Below are 22,259 nucleotides of genomic sequence, written 5' to 3' on the forward strand. Positions count from 1 at the left end.
ATATACTGTGAAAAAGACGAGATTGTGAACTGCTTCTTATCATTCACTAAATCAAGTTTGTATGATATGCAAGTGCACGTAATCTGGATTTTTGAATTTGATTCCCCAGTTCACAATTGGTGTATCCTCATTAAAATCTTGATTTGGATTCTGGATGTATACAAGCCACTCAAGTTAAAATTCGAATTTAGTTTCGTGGTCTTACGGCATGGCATGTCTGAGAAATTAGATCTTGTATTTTGTTGATATCTGTATTTGAATATTAATAGAAAGTAACAGAAATTTGTATTATAAAGAAAACAACCTGACGAAAAAAATGAGTGGCTTAAAATTTTTACTTCCTTGCTTTCAATTATGAATCAGATAGAAAATTACTAAACGTGAACACCCTTCGAGTTTAAATCATTTTCTTTCTATCAAAGCAGTCACCCAATATAAGATATTCAATGGCACTTTAAAGTACCCTGCAAACGTCTAGACATTATTAATGCGACGAACCCAGGGCGAAAATGAATCATTTGAACACGCCAAGTAATTTTCCACAAAAACACCCAACCATGGTTTTCTAGACCTCAAATCGCCTTTAAAGAAGTAAAATGACCTACCAATGTTCTTACCAAAATTAGTGAATATTTATCCAAAGAGACAGGTCCAAAAACAAGTCATATCACTCTGAAACTTTGTAGCCAATGCAACGGGATCCAAAACCGAAAAAGTGAATATAAATATTATAAGTGAACATAAACAAAAACTTGCATACAGTGAATAGCCAGCTAGGTTTGAATTAAATGTCATTTTATATTACGCACGTAGCTATTAAATAATTATGATGTTTTCTCCATTCGACAGGTGAATAAGCTTTATTATTCGGGAATAGTGGTCGCTATGGTTCAAAAGGCCGGGCGTTGCTATGGTTCTACAAGTATTAAAGATAAACCATACGACAATATGTACAGGAAATCGTATGAACGCGAGTGCAAGTGATTATGGGCACATGATGTTTTAAAAGTTCTCAAAATTGCCCGACCGTAGGCGAGTGCATTTGAGAATTTTAAAACATCACGAGTGACATAAATCACGGCACAGATCATACGATTTTTTATTATGTACTCAAAAAAATACTGCGTCGCGCTATTTGCACGCCATGCGTACCACATGAAACGCTTAATGTTTCCCAAATGCTCACAGTTTTATTTGAACCAATCAAAAAATATCATGTTGTGACAAGGCAAATCAAGCGTGAAGTTTTGAAAGTTTCTGAGAAAATATACGCTACAAGCTGAACTCAAAAAGCTAAATTTCAGTTGTTAAAGCGACAAGAATACTGTTCACTTATCTCTTTTCAAATGTTCCTGAATGTTTTTAATCTCAATCGGACTCACTAAATAGCATTCGGATTCACAGACTTAGGTGAAGTGCACTGTCCTTGAATCACATTAAATGTGACTTGAGTTGTGAAAATTGTTCACGGTGTAAGCATGGCTGCTTGTGTTCACCTGTTCACCTCTTGAAGTTGTAGCGGGAAAAGACGGCATTGCGGGTACACCTGCGAAACTGCTCGAAGCTGCTGACTGTGGAGGCATGCTGATAATGTTGGAGAGTTGTTGCTGTTCCTTCTCGCTACCTTCATCGTAGTCGTTAAGAGATTTCTCGCTTACGTGTCCAGTCACCTGGATTATCGACTGCCTCTCGACGCTTGCTGCCCTCAGTTTCTTCACAACCGTCTTCCTTGCGCTGTGGTTAGTCAATCTCTTCTTGCTTTTCTCCAGAGGTGTGTTCTTTACAACGCTCTTCATCATGTTGTCGATACTGTTTACGCCGAGGCGCTGCTTTTTGTACCAAACATTTGTTTTGGGGTTTTCAATTATGGCAAGGTAAAAAGGACCTTTTTCTCGCAGCTCTTGAGGACGTCTACTGAGGTATTGCTTCAGCAACTCAAGGTTCGTATTCAAACCCGTCTTTTGTGCGTATTTCTGTGTAGAAGGTTTGCAACATCTCATCGAGTTGTTCGTGCTCGTATTCTTCCATTTTTGGGTTTACTTTTCTCTCTGTTGCCCATGTTTGCCAAACATTCAACCAGGTCTGTGTAGCTTTCAACGAGTTTTTGTTTCTCGCATTTTCCTTAAGTTGCTCGACGATATTTTGGTTTGACAAAGCAAACCGGCTGTCCGCCATTTTTTAATTTGGTTTTCAAATTTGGCGCTTCCCCGGTGTTTCCATAGCAACTTCTGTATTGCACTCTATAACCCAAATTTGCACTCTATAACCTATTTATGCATTCGTCATTGACCAATCAAAAACGCGGTATTTTGTTGAGTATATAATAAACACAACTAATGACCGTACCCGAGGGAAACAGTTTATTTTGTTCCCGAGACGACGTATACTTAGAAAAATAGTGGTCGTCGGTCCGCATTCCGGGTAACATTATACTGTTACCCTCTGACTTCATATATTTTGCATTGTTGTCCTTTCAGAGACCGGCTTTTGGCGGGAGACAGTTTTAAGTGTTAAATGTCATGTGACCTTAAATAAGCCAGCCAATAAGAGCGCGCGCTGTTGGGTAAAAGTTCTAGCTGTGTAACAAATACTCATTATCTTCCGTCCATTTGTCTTTCTTATAAATGACTGAACGTTTGGGCTAAATTTTCTTCGGGAAGGACAAAACATAGAACCAATTTTTAGAGAAGAAGTCCACACCATGTGGATAACAAGAAGCCGAATAGTTCTCAAATTCATAAAACATCGAATACAGGAGGGAAGGGGAAGACCAAAGTGCACAGCTTTTCAGCAGTTTTGTCTGGGGTTGTAGCTCACAAAATTTTAAATGTTGTGAGACATTTACAACATAATTAATCGCGACAAGAACCAATGGTTTAACAGTTGATAACCCTTTCAAAAGAATAAGCATATTGTTCTCGTCCAACGCAATTGGCAATGTGAATATTTTTCCATAACCAGCTGAAGAAAAAGGTTAGATGGCAATTTACAATCCACTTTATGGACGAGTGTGGAGTCAACCTCGTCCCCAGGGCGCTTTTCCCTCCCCTCCCGCTCTGAAGGGAAAAGAGCCCTGGGGACGAGGCTGGTATGGAGTGCCATGACCAAGCACCAATATCCACAAATTGAACCCGGTGCGTACAAAGGTGGGGCTCGAATGGTTTGTATGTTAACGGACTAAAAATGTTTGAACATTGTACATGTCTACAATCTAACGCCTCGTCATCAATCCCTAATCCTGGATGAATACAAAGTTACTTTATAGAGCATTGAATAATATTCCGGACAATTCCAGTGTCGTTTCGGTCCATTCCTTCTTACACCGGTTCATTTCGCTCTATTCCGAACAATTCGATCCCGTTCCGACGTTTAGTATAGCCCCCCCCCCCCCCCCCCCCCCGCCCCCGTCCCCGGACGAAGGGTTTAGGGCTAACTATATGAAAATGTGATAATATGTGTATGAATATATATGAAATTTTACATATATCAACTTGATTTGATAATAAACTCAGTGTTTTTGAAACTAATAACGTTGTTATTTTTTGTTTGTACGAATTCACTAAAACTGCTTTCAATTTTATAATGCAGGTGCAACCAAAAGCCATTAGACAAATTGATTATTCCTTTATGTCAACCCAAACCAAACATAAACCAGTCCATAAATTTGCATAAACTACAGTTTGTAGTGCTTATTCCCCTTTTTTCGGTGAAGACGAAAGGGTAATATACACTTTTTGGCTGCACCGACGGAAAAACTTATCAGTTACGTTACAAGTCCAAGCAATTAAATATATAACTAACACGACAGCAAGAGTACAAAATGTCTTTAGGAAAGTTCAACAATATAAGTTGATTGGGAGTCTATACAGAATTATCGTTTCTTGATGGAGATTTTATCCGTACGCGTGGCAAAATGAACGAAATATTTTATTTTTATTTGCAAATAATTCTCGTTTGGAAATTTCTTTCACAGACACTTGTTTATTGCCTTGTTTATTGTTGTCTTTAATTGTTTTTTTTGTTTTTGTTTCTATCGACTACTCCAGTGTCGGTATACTCGGACATGCTAAGCTACCGCCATTAGAGGATATTGGCGATAGTAGAAGAGAGGATTACCTCCATTTGCTTTAGCATTCAATTGTTTGCTACCTGTTCTATCATATTATTATTATTTTATTTTACTTCTACAGCGATATCTGATAGACTGATACGATTACCTTTGCTGTTTTAACCACCTATTCCACCAGATAATAAAAACAAAAACGAGCAAAGATTGACAAAACACAAGCCTCCCAATTTAGGCGTTCATTTGAAAACGGCAAGCAAAGGTTTAGTTGAGTATGAGCTCTGATCATGCATTATGGTAAAATACTGTCTTATTTCTACGATGTGTATGAAGTTCACTAGCAAACTGCATGCATTCCATTCAGGAAGCTCTGCAATGGCACATCTTCACGATTTTGCCGTTCACTAATTGGGGGCTTGTTATTACTGCAAAGTAGTTTCAGTCATGCGCTTCTGAATGTGGCTTTCTTTTCTCATTTCAAAGTTGAGATCAAGATTTTTTAATTCCATTTTCCTCCGGCTATGATCACCTCTGCTGTTTTGTGTTACAGTGTTTGTTTGTTCAGCGAGATCGCTTGAACCTGCACTTTCTATGAGATGTGAACACATTGTATGTTGACCAATTATTGCTTTCAAACTTCTGTCGAACGCGCAATAGATAATGGGGTTAATCGCCTCGTTGATGAAGGCTCCAAACATGGCTATTTCGTGTAGAGTGTGTCCTAGGTGAACACTCTCCGTGCCGGATATAATCCGAACGAAGCGCAGGACAAAGGTCGGAAGCCAGCACACCGTGAATACTGCTGCAACCAAACCAGAAGTCCGTGTTACACGCCGCTTGTTCTGGTAGACAAAGGAATGCGGTGCAGTAGGGACATTTACTGCCGCCACCGAAGAGCTTCTTCCCCACATTATCAATGTCACATGAAAATAACACCAACATAAGACCATGAATGGCGCGAAAAACACAATGACAAACTCGGCTGCCTCATACAGTTTGTCCAGCCAATTTATCGGAATTGCTCTCGGTGTGCAAACCATCTTAGAGTCGATCTCTTGCACGCTAAACATGTACAGATAAGGAGTTGTTGCAATCGCAGGTACAAGCCACGATAAAGTTATCATGCGCTTGACAAGCCGTCCGTCCATCTTGGGTAGATAAGGACGAGCCAGGCTGCGATATCGGTCAAAAGCAATCAACGCGTGCGTACAGACCGCCGTGCCAGAGACAGCAATTTCAATAAACTCGACTATCTTGCACAACGCTGTTCCAAAGATCCACTCGCCGAGAAGTTCACGGGTGAACTCGAATGGAATCGTTAAGAGGCCAACAACGAGATCGGAAAGCACTATGTTCAAAATGAATTGATAGGTTGGGCGATTTTTAAGAAGTTGCTTTCGGCATTTCAGCAACACATAGGCTACTAATGTGTTTCCCACAACAGTTACTACAAATATTATAGCAAGGAACACAGCTTTAACGATATCTGAAGCTGAATATGCCATGTCCACGGGTCATTATACAGCGAACTTTTCAAATAAACTCAAATAGTGTCGCCAATTAATGTCTTTATGCAATTTAACAATTCAAGGAACTGAATAATTAACACCTGCAGTACAAGAAATTATATCAAATAATTCGTTGTAATCTTCCTTAGACATCACGCAACAAATAACTAAGTTAAGTTGGTCTAAGTTATAAAGGTTATTCGATTAAAGAAAGCAATATACTGTTTAACAGTTTGGAGGGTTTACTGAATATTTTTTAGATTATTCTGCAGCGGCATAGGAACACTCCCGCGCTAAATAAATAAACAAAACTAATAAAACATTATACAAATTAAGTCGTGAGAAAATTTAATCCAGTCGTTAAGGCCAGAAAATATTCGATAAAGCAAATTACATTCTGCAGACCTAAAATGGCAATTGATTTTCCACACATGTCAGTCATGTGCAACGAAAGCAAATTGAGAGGAGATCGTGATGTAAATAAACAAACGTTTTCGTTTTGCTTCCTCTCCGTTATTGTATTTACATGTAAAACATCAATAGCAATCGCAACCTGTCGTGAAGTGAGAGTTAATTATAGTTGATGAGTTATGAAATTGACAGGAAGTATGTATTCACGTCTAAATTAATTATATTAAAAGCTTACACTTTTACTAAATCATACGTTCCTCCATAACGAAAGTAACAAGTTTGCAAGTAGAAATTTGATTTTTTAAACTGAAATTTTATGTAAAAAACTTCTTATCCTTTAACTCAGTTTAACCTTTCAAATGAGGCTTAAATTATATTTTGAAAGTTTATACGATCAGGGTCCGACTTTGTTTGACAGGCACGTAAGAATTTGACATGAACAACTGAATTGGCATTGTGTGGTGTTTAGAACAACGGAGTGCGGAGGCAGATGATTCGATTCCTCACCGTCCTTCGTAACTTTAACTGCATTGAAACTAAAACTATAATTAAACTTATCGGGTGTATAGAACGCCAAAAAAGGTTTTATTTGTGATCCACAAAATGTGATGACGTCATATGACTTGTGTAAATAGCAACCGGGTCCCCAGGGTCTTCTCGGCTTTTCAAAATGGCGGCAGGGAGAAAATGTTGGGAAATGATGAACTAACGACATCGCTGACTGGCTAATTAATAAACGTGTATTCTGATTGGTTTAAATATTCCTAAACAAATATGGCGGGCATGGCGGGAATTGAAGCATTACTGAAAGCCATTTACAGTTCGAAGGGCGAGTCTTTCGCTAAAATTTCTCATTGTGGATAAAGCGTTTCGTTTCTTTTGTCTTTGGATCTTAAATGCTGTATTTGGAAATCAGAAAATGGCCACCCCTAGACTAGACGCATGTCATGTTGATTACAACTACTGTGATGCACGTCATAGAGGGAACTAGACATTTCACGTTTAAAGATTATAAAAGCCGTAAGGCAATTAGAAAATTTTGCAACAGCCTCAGCGAGACAAGTATTCTGGATACAGATTGCTTTTTTATGAAAGTCTATACATCGCAGAAACTAAATCCTGAAGAGACAATATTATATTAGAAGAAAGTTTTTCTTCCTTTTAAATTATTCTCTAAGATAGTCGTAATAAGTACGATCAGGTGTTTTGATGTGAACTTCAAATTTACATCAAGACCGTTAGCGAAATTAAACCACACCGGCAAGCTTAATATTGAACTTTGTGAAATCCCGCGAAATGGGAAATTGTTTACGAAGAAAGGAATCAAAGTTTTTCGGTACAAAGCTAGTGTTGATACAAAACCAAAATCGTTAAACTTAAAGTACACCTTTTTTGTTGTTAGGAATTAAAGCGATGTTTAAAAACGAACATAAGGGTTGTTCAGTAATTTTAATTAATAAGACAGGTACAACTGAACGCAATTAGGCAAAATGATTATTTCCCTTATGTCACGCTAAAGCAAACATAAACCATTTCATAAATTTGCATAAAATACAACTTATATTGCTCATTCGCCTCTTTCTGTGCGGTCTAATAGATAATACACGCTTTCACCGCACCGAAGGAAAAAGCTAATTAGTGACACGTCCGGGCTGTTAAACGACTACAGTACCAGTGCTGTCGATAAAGAAACTATCGCAGCCGGAGTACAAATTGTTTATAGCAACGATTAACAATATACGTCGGTTGGGGGTTTATTCAGGATGGCCATTTCTTGACGGAGATTTTATCCGTGGCGAAAAGGAAGAAATGAATTTCCTTCAAAAATTTTCTCATTTTCTACTTTTTACAGGCTCCTGTATAATGTCCTTTATATTGTTGTTGTTTATTGTCATTGTTATTTTTGTTTTTGTTTTCATCAACTAATCCAGTGTAGATTCTCAGTAATGCTTAGTTACGGTACCTCCATTATAGGAAATTTACCATGGTAAATGAAAAGATTACCTACATACATCCGCCTAAAGCATTTAATTCATAACCCACGTTTCGTCCGAATAATCGGAAAATAACTGACAAAGAACCTCTAATTTGCAAAACACAAGCCTTCCAATTTATAGTTTATTCCTCTAATGAGGAAATTAAAGCTCCATTTATGTATTAACTCAGACTATTGTGAAAAAAAAAAAACCATTATTAGCAGTTAAAACACTGACAAATTTCTACAACGTATGGTGATTAGTCCAAATATCTTGCTTTGAGCTAAAGGTATTTAAAGTTTAATAGTTAACCATGCACATGAATCCCATTAAAAAAAGGCTAGCTTTTACTGCCACTAAGTTTCAGCTATACGTTAATGCTACACATGGCATCTTTTCTTATTTCAAAGTTCAGATCGATGTTTTTAAATTTCATCTTCCTCCGGCTGTTATCAGCTACGGTGTGTTGTGTTACAGTGTTCGTTTGTGTTTGGTCAGCGTCCTGACTTGATCCTGTATTTTCTGTAAGTTGTGAACAAATTGTATGTCCAATTCTCGCTTTCAAACTTCTGTCGAATGCGCAATAGATAATGGGGTTAATCGCCTCGTTGATGAAGGCCCCAAACATGGCTATTTCGTGTAGAACGTGTCCCCGATGAACACTCTCCGTGCCAGATATAATTCGAACAAAGCTCAGGACAAAAGTCGGAAGCCAGCATACCGTGAATACTGCTGCAACCAAACCCGAAGTCCGTGTTACACGCCTCTTGTTCTGCCAAACAACCGATTGCGGTGCAGTGGGAAAGTTAACTGTCGCTACCAAAGGGCTTCTTCCCCACATTATCAATGCCACATGAAAATAACACCAACATAAGACCACGAAAGGCGTGAAAAACACAATGACGAACTCGACTGCCTCATACAGTTTGTCCAGCCAACTGATGGGAAGTGCTAGCGGTGTGCAGATTATCTTGGAATCTATCTCTTGCACGCTAAACATGTACAGATAAGGAGATGTTACAACGGCAGGTAAAAGCCACGATAAAGTTATCATGCGCTTGACAAGCCTTCCGTTCAGCTTGGGCAGATACGGACGAGCCAGGCTGCGATATCGGTCAAAAGCAATCAAAGCGTGAGTACAGACCGCCGTGCCAGAGACAGCAATTTCAATAAACTCGACTATCTTGCACAGCGCCGTTCCAAAGATCCACTCGCCGAGAAGTTCACGAGTGAACTCGAACGGAATCGTTAAGAGGCCAACAACGAGAGCGGAAAGTACTATGTTCAAAATGAATTGATAGGTTGGGCGATTTTTAAGAAGTTGCTTTCGGTATTTCAGCAACACAAAGGCTACTAATGTGTTTCCCACAACCGCTACAGCAAATATTATAGCAAGGAAAACAGCTTTGGTGATATCTGAAGCTGAATATGCCATGTCCACGGGTACTATACAGAGAACCGTTCAAAGAAACCCAAATAGTGTCACCAATTAATGTCTTTATGCAATTTAACAATTCAAGGTACTGAATAATTAACACCTGCAGTACGAGAAATTATACCAAATAATTCGTTGAAATTTTCCTCATATATAAAGCTTGAACAAAAATAACTTAGTTTTAAAGGTATTTGGATTTAAAAAGAAATAACCTGTTTATACTGCTTATGATTTTAGAGGGTTTACTGAATATTTTTTGGATTATTTTGCAGCGGCATAGGAACACTACCACGCTAAATAAATAAACAAAACTAATAAAAAATTATACAAATTATAATTAATTCATGAAAAAAGTTAGTCTAAAAATATTCAATAAAGTAAATGAAATACTGCAGAAAAAAAAAGCAATCGATTTTCCACACATCGGAAGCAAATTGAGAGGCGATCGATCTTGATGTAAATAAACAAACATTTTCGTTTTGCTTCCTCTCCATAATTGTATTTACAAGTAAAACATCAATACCAGTTGCAACATTAATACTCTTTATAAATTCTGACGCTGACTTATTTGAGCGTAAACAACGCTCATAATGTACTCAAGACGTTTCGACCGAGAATCTTCGGTCTTCTTCGGTTGTTATCATGGCATAAAAAACGGCTTTTTAACGGTTTCACATTTGTACGCGCGCGCGAGTGACTAATACAAATACACGCGAACGCTGCGCGAGACTATGAACATTATGTAAGTGACTTATATACATCAGGGATGTCTATGTGTTCATTTCCCGCATTCTGGTCCCTCTGCGAATGCCACGCTTCTAGGAAAAGCCTCTTGTGGTAATCGCCTGCCTTGTCCACCACCGCTGCATGATTGAAATCCATATCATGGCCAAACGTGTTCGCGTGATGCGCGATCTTAGAGTTTTTGTCGCAAACACGGACTGCTCTCAGTTGCAACATGTTGTGAAGTGAAAATCAATTATAGTTGGTGAGTTATGAAATTGACGGGTTGATTGTAATCAAGTATATATTAATTTTAAAGTTTACACTTTTACTCAGTCAAGCTTTCCTCCAGAAGGATAGTTAAACATATTTAAATTAAAACATTCGCTGACATCTGCATCTGACATCCGGTCTGTTCCGGTCCATTATGGCTTATTTCGGCTCATTCCTGCTTATTAATATTTCGGCCCTTTCCAGTGTCATTCCGGTCCATTCCTGCTTATTCCGGTCCAGATCCCGTTCCGGTTTTAGTAACGCCCCCTACAAAGAACTAACGTTGGAAACTTTATTTAAAAAAAACGCTATGGTGGTTTATTTTACATTTATCAACTTGCAGTTGATAATAATCTCAGTGTTTTAAACACTAATAAAGTTATTATTTTTTGTTTGTACGAATTCACTCTCCGTGCCGCTTATAATCCGAACAAAGCGCAGGACGAAAGTCGGAAGCCAGCACACCGTGAATACGTACACTGCTGCAACCAAACCAGAAGTCCGTGTTACACGCCTCTTGTTCTGCCAAATAACGGATTGCGGTGCAGTGGGAAAGTTAAATGTTGCTACCAAAGGGCTTCTTCCCCACATTATCAATGCCACATGAAAATAACACCAACATAAGACCACGAATGGCGCGAAAAACACAATGACGAACTCGACTGCCTCATATCGTTTGTCAAGCCAACTGATGGGAATTGCTAGTGGCGTACAGATTATCTTGGAGTCCATATCTTGCAAGTAAAACATGTACAGATAACGAGTTGTTACAATTGCAGGAACAAGCCACGATAAAGTTATCATGCGCCTGACAAGCCGTCCTTCAAGCTTGGGCAAATACGGACGAGCCAGGCTGCGATATCGATCAAAAGCAATCATCGCGTGAGTAATAATTCTTGCACAGTGCTGTTCCAAAGATCCACTCTCCGAGAAGTTCACGAGTGAACTCGAACGGAATCGTTAAGAGGCCAACAACGTGAGCGGAAAGTACTATGTTCAAAATGAATTGATAGGTTGTGCGATTTTTAAGAAGTTGCTTTCGGTATTTCAGCAACACAAAGGCTACTAATGTGTTTCCCACAACCGCTACAGCAAATATTGTAGCGAGGAAAACAGCTTTGGCGATATCTGAAGCTGAGTATGCCATGTCCAAGAGAACTATACAGCGAACCGTTCAAAGAAACCCAAATAGTGTCACCAATATATGTCTTTATCCAATTTAACAATTCAAGGAATTGAATAATTAAAATATGCTTAAACAGTACTAAAATTATACCTAATAATTCGTTCTTATCTTCCTCAGATATAAGGCTTGTACAAAAAAAAATTATATAAAGGTATTTGGATTAAAAAAGGAATAAACTGTTATTGCTGTTTATGAGTTTAGAGGGTTTACTGAATATTTTTAGGATTACTTCAGTGCAGCGGTATAGGAACACTACCACGCTAAATAAATTAACAAAACCAATAAAAACTATACAAATTATAATTAATTCATGAAAAAAAAGTTAGTCTAAAAATCTTCCATAAAGCAAATGAAATACTGCAGACCTCAAAAAGGCAATCGATTTTCCACACATGGCAGTCATGTGCAATGAAAGCAAATTGAGAGGCGATCTTGATGTAAATAAACAAAAATGATTTTCGATTTGCTTTTTCTCCATAATTGTATTTACAAGTAAAACATCAACACCAGTTGCAACATGTCGTGAAGTGAGAATTTATAATAGTTGACAAGTTCTGAAATTGACAGGTTGATTGTTATCACGTATAAATTAACCGACTCAGTCAAGTTTTCTTCCATAAGGATAGTTAAGAATTTTTAAATATAAATATGATTTCACGGTTTTTTCACATCTCTAATTACTAACAACATAAAAAACTCTTCAACTTATCAGTTTAACTGACCAAATTAGACTCAATATATATTTTCAACGTTGATTGGATTAGCTTCTGACTTTGCGTGACAGGCACGTGAGAATTTGACATGTACAACTAAGATGGATGTAAGTGGTCATTAAAACAATGGTTATTCTGCTTCATCCTTCCTTACTTAAGCGAATGAAAGATACAACTAAAATGAAACTGAATGGATGTATAGATCGTCAAAAAAGTTTCCTTTTTGGTCCGCAAAATGTGATGACGTCATATGACTTGGGTTCAGAGCAACCTCGTCCCCGCGGTCTTCTCCGCTTTTCAAAATGGCGGGAGAGAGAGAACCTTGGGAAAGGCTGAACTTACGCCATCCCGACTGGCTAATTTATACCTGAACTTCTGATTGGTTTAAATAACCCTACACAAATATTTCGGGCGTGGCGGGTTTTAATGGAATCCGATTTAAATGAATTTAAGCAAAACTGAATACATTTCCAATCCTCCGTAAGAAAAAAGATGGCGCCACGCAATGCATTATAGGTAAATGTACCAAATTAGAATACACAAACAAACAAAATGGCGGCTGTTGAGACAGAAGTTCTCCTCTCTGAAGACGAAATTCCAGGGGCCAAGTTAGCAAAAGAAATCGAAAGTCTTACAAAATCAGAAGCTCTCAGATGGTTGAAGTGTCGAGGATGCCACAATTTGAGTCAACTCAATTTAAAAGAGCTGAAAAGCAAGTAAGTCGTAGATCGCGTGAGTGGTGTTTCAAGCTGATTTAGCCGGTGTAACAATTAGTTTTTTATTAAATACATTGGCCAAAATTTGTTTTTTTTTCCTGTCATTTCTAGAGTCAAATTATACATCGAAAATGGCTGGGATAAAAAATTTCTAAAAGACCCAGACGGCAAAGTTTACGAGAAAAAGAGAAAAGAAGCACTCGGAAAGGAGCGCAAAGTTCTGGAAGAGATACTCGACGGCGATATTCCCTCCGACAGCTGGACGTCTTCCCTGGCAGGAGTTCCTATTGTCACTCACTCGGTTGTCGAAAAGTACTTTGAAATGTCTTTAGATGTAAAGCACGTAAGGGAAGGCTATGCCTTCTCCAGGACAAAAAAGTTCGAGACGTCCGGGAAACCCCTGCGAATAAATCTTTTGCCAAACCATAACAACATGTTTGTGCTTGAAGGCTACACACGGCCTGCAATGAAACAAGCCAAAGGTATTTCGTCTGGTGAAGGGCTTTATGCTTGTTCAATAATTTTCGATAAAATCTCAGGAAAAATTCTAGCGGCAAAAGACCATTCGTGTGCTGCTGGAAAACGGGGATTTTGTAAGCATGTTGCTGCTCTTGCCTACAAACTGGTGGAGGCCACCATGTCATACAGTGCCGAACTTCCGAAATCCATCAGCTGCACCCAAGTCCGCCAGCAGTGGGGAATTCCATCCCTAAGAGCCTCGCAAGATCCTGAGAAGGAGGTGATGAAAAGGAAGCCTCTTCAAGAAATTGTGTTTGAAAAGCATCTGGTACAGCGAGACAAAGATGGAGGAAGAAAGCGGAAATTGCCAGTCGAGGTGAGTTGTGATTACACGTCAAGACCAAACGGAGAGCCAGCAATTGATGATGAAAGAGTAACTAAGCTATGTGTTGACTTGGCTTCAACCAAGTGCCCTAAAGTTGTATCTGAAATTTTGAAACTTAACTCTTACAAGGAAACAGAAAATGTGTCTGGTGTTGTAGAAAAGAATCATGTTGTGTATCAAAATAAGGAAAATGTAACTGCAGCTACCCCACCTGTTGCTCAAAGAAGCTCTGAATGGTTCAGTAAGAGAATTGGAAAGATAACATCATCAAAGGCACCTGCTGTTATTGGTTTACAAGGGAAGAAAGATTTTCTGGAAACTTGGGACTGCATCAGGAATAAAAAAGCAGAACCTGCAAAACATTTCAGGAACTATGATAGGGGTATTAAATTTGAAAATGAAGCTGCAAAATGTTTTGCAAGTGAGAGTGCTGCTGTTGTGCAACAATGCGGCCTTTACCTTCTGGCAAGTGACCAAACTTATGGTGCTTCCCCAGACAGAACATTTCTCGGAGAGACGTGCAAGAAGCTTGTAGAAATTAAAACTGGAAGGCAAGTTACCCTTTCTGGACTGTGCCTTTTAGAAATTAAGACCCGTGCTGAAGGTAATTTGGAACCCCTAGCTTCAGTTACTGGGGCTCATGTTGCCCAAGTACAGTTACAAGAGGAATGTACACAAGCGAATGTTTGTATCCTTCAGTCCTTTGTTCCAGAGAGTAAGCATTCAAAATATTTTTTAATCAGAAAGGACAATAGTTTTATAAATTCCTTCAAACTATGCTGCAATGCAATCCTAACAAACAACAAAATAGACAATAACAATGCAGGTAACAATAAGAAGCTGGAAGGTTTGCAAAATCGAGTGCCTAGCTTTGAGGACTTACTGCCCTTACGGCAATGGGCAAATGAAATTGCCCGATCATGCATGGAGGTTGCTTTTCTGTAATCTTACTCATGTATAACAGAACGTCTCTCTGACAAGAGCTTTAACTTAAATCAGCATTTCAAAAAAAATTTTTGAGTGTAAATATTTATTTTAAAATAAAATTTGATGCAATACATGCAATTCATATTTTTAAATGTAGAAGTTAACTTATAAATTATACTCTTAAATATATCTTAAATATGTTATCAATAAATTACCACATGTAAGAAAATAATTATAATTAGTGTTTGACACTGGATATTATATATGTTGATAATTAAATTAATGATTATTTCACTTCTGACTTGAACAGTTTCACTGCACTTGATTATATATATAAATATTAAAAAATTATGTGCTCTTCAAAATCCTGTATTCTAAAACTTTCAGGGATATCAAAGTCTGGAATAAAATATATCACCTAAGTATGTACAAATCGAATAGAATATACAAAATTGTATGTACAAAACTTTACATATTTGCTATACCAAAAAGAAAAATACTATAAGATGTTGAATTATTTTTGCTTCTGTTACTTGTAATGCGTTGTTGCTGAGGTTGCTGAGTTTATTATTGTTCCAAAAAAATACCCCTTTCTCTCCGACAAAAGGTTTTTCGGTTTGAATCCCCTTGGCCCATTTTGGCTTTTGATCTGAACCACCCCCCCTCCCCCCCCCTCTCCCCTTCCCCCTCAAAATACTTACTGACCTCCCATGGGGTGGGCTTGGATATTTTCTGGATATGTTCTGGGTTTTATTTCTATTTTTTTTCTACTTTTTTACTTTTTTTGTTACCCTGGTTTATGTCAACCAGTTTCTGAAAAAACACAGCCGGGTGGGCTACAACACTTGATCATGAAAAGAGAATTGACTGTACCTATAAATCATGAAAGATGTTATTCCTCGTGTTCTTCTTCATCATTAATTAATGGTGGGAGGAACGCAGTCAACCAGCAACATACTTTCCAAAGTTTTGATAGAAGGTGTCCATACCGGATCGGGATATTTCCTTTAAAAATTCTGAAAACCTTGATCCTTCTAATTGCTCGCTCAACATGCACTCTGACCTGAGAGTTCTTTCTGTTATGCACATCTTCTTCTTCGGTAAACTGCTTCTTGCCTTCCAATTTTACTGGTGTGTCGATTCTTACTCCATAATCATCCAGGATATGTTGCACAATAAAACCCTTGTCTGCCAACCATCTGTCCCCTCTTTGGGCCAATGCCAAAATTCCACTTTGAACCAGGATCTCTTCATCTGATATGCTTCCAGGATACACCTCAGAAACAAATGCTGGGAGCAACATTGGGGACAAGGCAAGAAGAGCTTTGCCGGTATTATGCCCTTTATATTCAGACCATGTGGCACTCTGCTGAATAATTTGCGAAGATTTCTCAATGAAGATCTCAGTGCAGTCAATAATGAGATAGACATCCTCGTGCTCTGGCTTGAAACAACTGGGCAAAAACTTCTTCATAGTTTCACGGTCAGTTAGGAATTTCAATTGTCCCATACAATCATGCATACGGTCAATCCAAGTGGTAAAAATCTTTGACACCTCAGTTTGATCGATAAAAAACCTGTCAGCAAGGTCTTTCTCTAGTAAGCCAAGCCTTAGTCTATTCAAGGTTAAAAAGAACTCGTCAATCTCGACGAGATTACGAGGTCTTCCTCTAGACACTACATAAGACGGATGTTTCGTGACATTAGTGTATCCATTATAATAATTAAGTTGGTAACCCGACCTTGGCCTTAAAAAATTATATAATGCTAGAAATGTTTTATAGTCTGGCAACCCAGTGTAAAATCTGATGTCGTTGTCCGAAAGCATGAACCTGTTTACACCAAATCTCTCGATTTTTCTTTGTTCCTCAAGCGACTTTATTTTCTCCAGTAGTCTACTGATTTCATTCTTGCACGAACAATCTCCTTTCGCGTCTAAGCCTTGCTGCACCGTTGAGTCGTTATCATCTGTTTTGCTCTTAAGTGAGAAATTCTCAGCCTTTTCTAAAACGGTCTGGTTATTCTCGTCAGTGTCCTGCTGAACTACTACCTCGTCAAGACCTGATTTGCCATTCGGTGGAATATTCTCGGTGTTTACTGGAAAGGTGGCACTGTTACCGCTAACAATTTTCGCTGTTGAGGTTGGTTTTTTCTTGTCCTCGGCGGTGGGATTTGATTTTTCCTGCAGCAAACTTGAAATATCTACCGGCCACACAATCTCACCACTTTTTAGGTCCCTCCTCGGAAAAATTGAGGGTATATTGTTAAATCCATATTTGCGTCCTCCGGGAAAATGCGCACTACATACGCGGTCACTCGATTTCCACCTGTAGTTCTTTCGTCTCAAACTCAGTGCACTTATCCATTTTCGCCTTAATGCTTTCTCTTTTGGGAAAGTATAATATTTCAGAGTCTTATTTTTCCAACTTTTATGACCGCAGGCTGCAACTGCACAGCTAAAGGGCATCACAAACTATCGGAGCCCGCTTCAGTAGACTCGCAGGTTGAACGCCATTTTGATTGTTTACGTATGCTAATTTGGTACATTTACCTATAATGCATTGCGTGGCACCATCTTTTTTCTTACGGAGGATTGGAAAGGTGAGTCTATTCCGTTATTTTTATATTTTACATGATTCAATCCATACCGTAAAAGTAGAACTGAAAGTTGATAAACAGAAATATTACAAACATATGATTCAATGCTGATTTGGCGAAAGCGAGCTTCTCGCTTTGTTGTTTTGTGTGTTCTATATACGCGATTCTTCCGATTTCCTCCAACAGTAGTACTATCAAAGAGAAGTGTTTGTAGCTTAGATCATTCGGAATCGGGCTGCAGCTATGTGCGAGATACAAAGCTAAAAGAGGCCTTCCTTGTTGATGACCTACGGCGCCCTTGTTCTTTTATTGCAGTAACCTCGGTTCTAATTTGTTGCGTCTGAACACGTATTCCGTAATGTCTGCATTCTCCCGAAACTGCTTTTAGTAGCTTTTAGTATCTGCTGTATCTGTACTCATTATATATATATTAATTGACGCCACTCCTTCTTAGAGGTTTCCACAAGTTGCTCGAAATTTCCCAAAAATTCGCCTGTAATTTCTCAAAAAATTGCTCAAAAGTTAATTTAAAATCGAAAAAAGTTGCTTCTGTTAATAAAAGTTGCTCTAAAGTTGCTCCAAAAAATCCAAAACGCTGCTTCTAATCAAGGAAATTTCTCTTAATATATGCTAATTTTTCCTATGAGTGTAAGATTTCTAAGCAGTTTTATGCAATTTAGCACAAATCGTTAAAATTTTTGACAAGTTACCCCAATCAGCGGTAATGAACACGTAAGGTTTTTCATGCAAATTCATTTTCCAAGGAAATAAGAGATATTTAGTGCTTGTTTTTTCCACATTAATGGTCATTTTTATTTTTGTAGCGTTCATTAAACTTTAGACAAACTGAACAAAAAACGGATAACAAGAGGAAAAATATTCATGTCCTTTTAATAATGCGACGACATCGTTGCCCTTGGTAAAAATCTTTGTAGTTTAGACAAATACAATGTACAACTAATGAAGAGTTCCCTCCTTGCAGCACGCCTGCGGTTCGGTAGCGTCATTGTATTCAACATAGCAAGTCCAAGATAATTTTACGAAAAACTATTATTTAGAAGATCCTTTTACAGATAAAACGGTTCGTTTCTTTTGTCTTTGGATCTGAAATACTTTATTCAATCGAAAATCGGAAAATTGCCACCCCAAGGCTAGATGCCTGTCATGTTGATTACAACTACCGTGATGCACGTCATAGGGGGAATTAGACATTTGGCGTTTATACGATGATAAAAGCCGCAAGGCAATTAGAAGATTTGGTAACAGCTTTAGCGGGACAAGTATTCTCGATACAATTTACTTTTTTGTGAAAGTCTTCATCTCAGAAATAAAATCCTGAAGAATCAATATTATTTTTGAAGAAAAGCAGGCAAGAAGACCTTAGCGAAAAGGAAAACCTTTTAGCTACATTTTCTTTTGTTTATACGCATTAAAGTTTGTTTTTCTATCTTTTCAATTACTCTCAAAGATAGTCATAACAAGTACGCCCAAAGTCTATTTGCCCTTTTTTACTTTAAAAAGGCGTTTTGATGTGAACTACAAATTTACATCAAGGCCATAGGCAAGTCAGTTATATTTAATAGTATAAGGCACATCGGCGAGCTTAAAATATTGAACTTCTTAAAATGCCACAAAATGGAAAATTGTTTTCGAACAAAGGAAGCGAAGTTTTTCGGTGCAAAGCTTGTACTGATAATAAACAAAAAACGTTAAACTTTAAGAACGCCTTTTTTTGTTTATACGAATTAAAGCTTTGGTTTTAAACGACCGTAAGGGTAGTTAAGTAATTTCAATTTATGATACAGGTGCAAATGAACGCAATTAGGCAAAATGGTTATTTCCTTTATGTCACGCTAAAGCAAACATAAACCATTTCATAAATTTGCATAAAATACAATTTATATTGCTTATTCGCTTCTTTCTGTGCGGTATAATAAATAATACGCGTTTTCACTACACCGAAGGAGAAAACTAATAAGCGACATGTCCGGCCGGCAATTAAGCGACTGTTGCGGTGCTGACGATCAAGAAACTATCACAGCCGGAGTACAAATTGTTTATAGCAACGATTAACAATATAAGTCGATTTGGGGTTTATGCAGGATTACCATTTCGTGATGATTCCTTGAGATTTTATCCGTGGCGAATAAAAGAAATGTTTTCCTTCCAAATTATTCGCGCTTTTACTGCTCGAATTTCTTTTCAGGCTCTTGTATATTGTCTTGTACATTATTGTCGTTTGCTATTATTGTTATGTTTCTATATTGACTTCTCCAGTGTCGATTCTCAGTAATGCTTAGTTACCACCATTAGAGGAAATTTGGGTTGGTAAATGAGAGGGTTATCTCTATGCATCCGCCAGCTTAGGCATTTAATTCTTTGCTATCATATTGGTATATAACTTCTTTTGAAATATCTGATACAGTGATAATTGCTTTTTTTAGCCACTTTTTCTTCCAAAATAATAACTGACAAAGAACATCTAATTTGCCGAAGCTCAACCCTTCAAATTTACGTTTCTTTCTCAGATCCATTTGTGTATTACCTTTGACCATTGAGAAATACTGTCCAATTTCTGCAACATATGGTGTTTAGTCCAATAATCTAGATAGGCAAAGTTTAAAAGTTAACCGCATGTATTTCTTTCAAAAATGGCTCTGTGGTTGGCAAATTTTCACGTTTGGGATTAGTTATTACTGCAAATAAAATTCAGCTATGCGCTGCTACACATAGCATTCATTTCTCATTTCAAAGTTGAGATCAAGGTTTCTAAATTCCATCCTCCTCCGGCTGTGATCAGCTACGATGTGTTGTGTTACAGTGTTTGTTTGCGTTTGGTCAGCATTCTGGCTTGATCCTACACTTTCTGTAAGATGTGAACAAATTGTGTGTCCAATTCTCGTTTTCAGACTTCTGTCGAATGCGCAATAGATAATGGGGTTAATTGCCTCGTTTATGAAGGCCCCAAACATGGCTATTTCGTTTAGAGTGTGTCCTCGATGAACACTCTCCGTGCCAGATATAATTCGAACAAAGCTCAGGACAAAAGTCGGAAGCCAGCACACCGTGAATGCTGCTGCAACCAAACCAGAAGTCCGTGTTACACGCCTCTTGTTCTGGCAAACAAAAGAATGTGATGCATTAGGAAAGTTAACTGTTGCTACCAAAGGGCTTCTTCCCCACATTATCAATGCCACATGAAAATAACACCAACATAAGACCATGAATGGCGCGAAAAACACAACGCCAAACTCGACTGCCTCATACAGTTTGTCCAGCCAACTGATGGGAAGTGCTAGCGGTGTACAGATTATCTTGGATTCTATCTCTTGCACGCTAAACATGTACAGATAAGGAGTTGTTAAAACGGCAGGTACAAGCCACGATAAAGTTATCATGCGCCTGACAAGCCGTCCTTCAAGCTTGGGTAGATATGGACGAGCCAGGCTGCGATATCGGTCAAAAGCAATCAACGCGTGAGTACAGACCGCCGTGCCAGATACAGCAATTTCAATAAACTCGACTATCTTGCAAAGCGCTGTTCCAAAGATCCACTCGCCGAGAAGTTCACGAGTGAACTCGAATGGAATCGTTAAGAGGCCAACAACGAGATCGGAAAGCACTATGTTCAAAATGAATTGATAGGTTGGGCGATTTTTAAGGAGTTGCTTTCGGCATTTAAGCAACACATAGGCTACTAATGTGTTTCCCACAACAGTTATTACAAATATAACAGCAAGGAAAGCAGCTTTGGCGATATCTGAAGCTGAATATGCCATTTCCAGGAGCACTTTACAGCGGACCGTTCAAAGGAACCCAAGTTGTGTTGACAGGAAGAAGCTTTTAATTATGAATGCATGCAATTTAACAATTTAAGGACAAATAATTTACACCTGCTTAAAAGAGTACGATGAATTATATCCGATAATTTGTTGTAATCTTCCTAAGACATTAGACTTGAACGCACGTACCAAAGTTTAAACGACACTTGGATTTAAAGAAAGAAAGAAATTGTTTATCATTTTGGAGGGTTTACTGAATATTTTTGGATCACTGTACAGCTGGAAAGGGACACTTCTATGCTAAATAAACAAAAAAAACTAATGGAAAATTATCATATTTTTAAATTCATGAAAAACGGTAGTCAAAACACCTAAGGCTAGCTAAAAATTCGAAGAAGCAAATTACATACTGCAGTCCTAACAAAGAAATCGATTCTCTACACATGGCACTCATGTGCAACGAATGCAAAATTGAGAGGCGATCTCGACGTGAGTAAACAAACATTTTTGTTTTACTTACCTTCCGTTATTATATTTACATAAAAAACATCAATACCAAATGCAACCTGTCGTGGAGTTTACACTAATAGTGAGAATTAATAATAGTCGAGTTTTGAAATCTACGGGTAGTATTAACAGTTTAAATTTTAAAATTCTGATGACGTCAAATGAAAAGCACCATTACAGTGAAATTGCGTTTTCTCGAGCCTCCCAGGGAAAGAAAAACTGGCAGGGGCACCCATCGAGAATATAGTTCAAAACCATTTAAAGATAGCACCTTGACTATTTTATTTTAACGGTAGGTTTTTTTTAAATTTTTTTTTTTTTTTTTTTTAAAAATTTTAAAAAAGGGGGCATTAAAAAAAAAATAAAAAAAAAAAATTTTTTTTTTAAAAAAGGAAAAGGGGAAAAAAAAAAAAAAAATGGGGGGCCCGAACTGGTTCTACAAATCGCGGGTAAAATTGCAGTGTTCGCCTAAGGGAAGGGAAACCACTTTTGGTCCGGGTTATTATAAGGTTCGAGAAATCGAGGGTTCGAAAAATCGGAAATCCACTGAAGTTTAATATTCAATGTTAATTGAGTTTGCTTCTGACTTCGCGT

At 38.0% G+C, this 22,259-nt stretch overlaps 6 protein-coding genes and 1 pseudogene across 6 annotated transcripts; 1 reads left to right on the forward strand and 6 right to left on the reverse strand.

Annotated features, from left to right (window-relative positions):
• Positions 1-1,436: 1,436 nt before the first annotated feature.
• LOC144656269 (uncharacterized) lies at positions 1,437-2,262 on the reverse strand. Its single transcript, XM_078516504.1, has one exon. It carries the CDS (start codon positions 1,998-2,000, stop codon positions 1,437-1,439), a length of 564 nt encoding a protein of 187 aa, XP_078372630.1. The 5' UTR covers positions 2,001-2,262.
• A 2,055-nt stretch (positions 2,263-4,317) lies between these two features.
• Positions 4,318-5,571, reverse strand: LOC144656097 (galanin receptor type 2-like). The gene has a single exon (XM_078516323.1). The coding sequence runs from the start codon at positions 5,569-5,571 to the stop codon at positions 4,489-4,491; it is 1,083 nt and encodes a 360-aa protein (XP_078372449.1). The 3' UTR covers positions 4,318-4,488.
• Positions 5,572-8,328: 2,757 nt separating this feature from the next.
• Positions 8,329-9,396, reverse strand: LOC144656099 (tachykinin-like peptides receptor 86C). The gene has a single exon (XM_078516324.1). The coding sequence runs from the start codon at positions 9,394-9,396 to the stop codon at positions 8,329-8,331; it is 1,068 nt and encodes a 355-aa protein (XP_078372450.1).
• A 1,359-nt stretch (positions 9,397-10,755) lies between these two features.
• On the reverse strand, positions 10,756-11,539 carry LOC144656271 (galanin receptor type 2-like; annotated as a pseudogene).
• Positions 11,540-12,843: 1,304 nt separating this feature from the next.
• LOC144656272 (uncharacterized) lies at positions 12,844-14,983 on the forward strand. Its single transcript, XM_078516507.1, has 2 exons — positions 12,844-13,007; positions 13,119-14,983. The coding sequence occupies exons 1-2, from the start codon at positions 12,844-12,846 to the stop codon at positions 14,794-14,796; spliced, it is 1,842 nt and encodes a 613-aa protein (XP_078372633.1). The 3' UTR covers positions 14,797-14,983.
• Positions 14,984-15,507: 524 nt separating this feature from the next.
• LOC144656274 (uncharacterized) lies at positions 15,508-17,245 on the reverse strand. The gene has a single exon (XM_078516508.1). It carries the CDS (start codon positions 17,243-17,245, stop codon positions 15,671-15,673), a length of 1,575 nt encoding a protein of 524 aa, XP_078372634.1. The 3' UTR covers positions 15,508-15,670.
• Positions 17,246-18,987: 1,742 nt separating this feature from the next.
• Positions 18,988-21,290, reverse strand: LOC144656985 (phe13-bombesin receptor-like). Its single transcript, XM_078517254.1, has one exon. It carries the CDS (start codon positions 21,153-21,155, stop codon positions 20,100-20,102), a length of 1,056 nt encoding a protein of 351 aa, XP_078373380.1. The 5' UTR covers positions 21,156-21,290; the 3' UTR covers positions 18,988-20,099.
• Positions 21,291-22,259: the final 969 nt, after the last annotated feature.

This window comes from Oculina patagonica, chromosome 6, assembly GCF_052425735.1.
Source record: "Oculina patagonica isolate OP01 chromosome 6, crgOcupat, whole genome shotgun sequence".
Taxonomy (NCBI): domain Eukaryota; kingdom Metazoa; phylum Cnidaria; class Anthozoa; order Scleractinia; family Oculinidae; genus Oculina; species Oculina patagonica.

What these genes read in the sequence shown, in the direction of transcription:
- LOC144656269 (XM_078516504.1), bottom strand. Translation starts at nt 2,000, where the DNA reads ATGAGATGTTGCAAACCTTCTACACAGAAATACGCACAAAAGACGGGT.
- LOC144656097 (XM_078516323.1), bottom strand. Translation starts at nt 5,571, where the DNA reads ATGGCATATTCAGCTTCAGATATCGTTAAAGCTGTGTTCCTTGCTATA.
- LOC144656099 (XM_078516324.1), bottom strand. Translation starts at nt 9,396, where the DNA reads ATGGCATATTCAGCTTCAGATATCACCAAAGCTGTTTTCCTTGCTATA.
- LOC144656272 (XM_078516507.1), top strand. Translation starts at nt 12,844, where the DNA reads ATGGCGGCTGTTGAGACAGAAGTTCTCCTCTCTGAAGACGAAATTCCA. An exon ending in TTAAAAGAGCTGAAAAGCAA is followed by an intron (nt 13,008 to 13,118) that starts GTAAGTCGTAGA and finishes TGTCATTTCTAG; the next exon opens with AGTCAAATTATACATCGAAA.
- LOC144656274 (XM_078516508.1), bottom strand. Translation starts at nt 17,245, where the DNA reads ATGCCCTTTAGCTGTGCAGTTGCAGCCTGCGGTCATAAAAGTTGGAAA.
- LOC144656985 (XM_078517254.1), bottom strand. Translation starts at nt 21,155, where the DNA reads ATGGCATATTCAGCTTCAGATATCGCCAAAGCTGCTTTCCTTGCTGTT.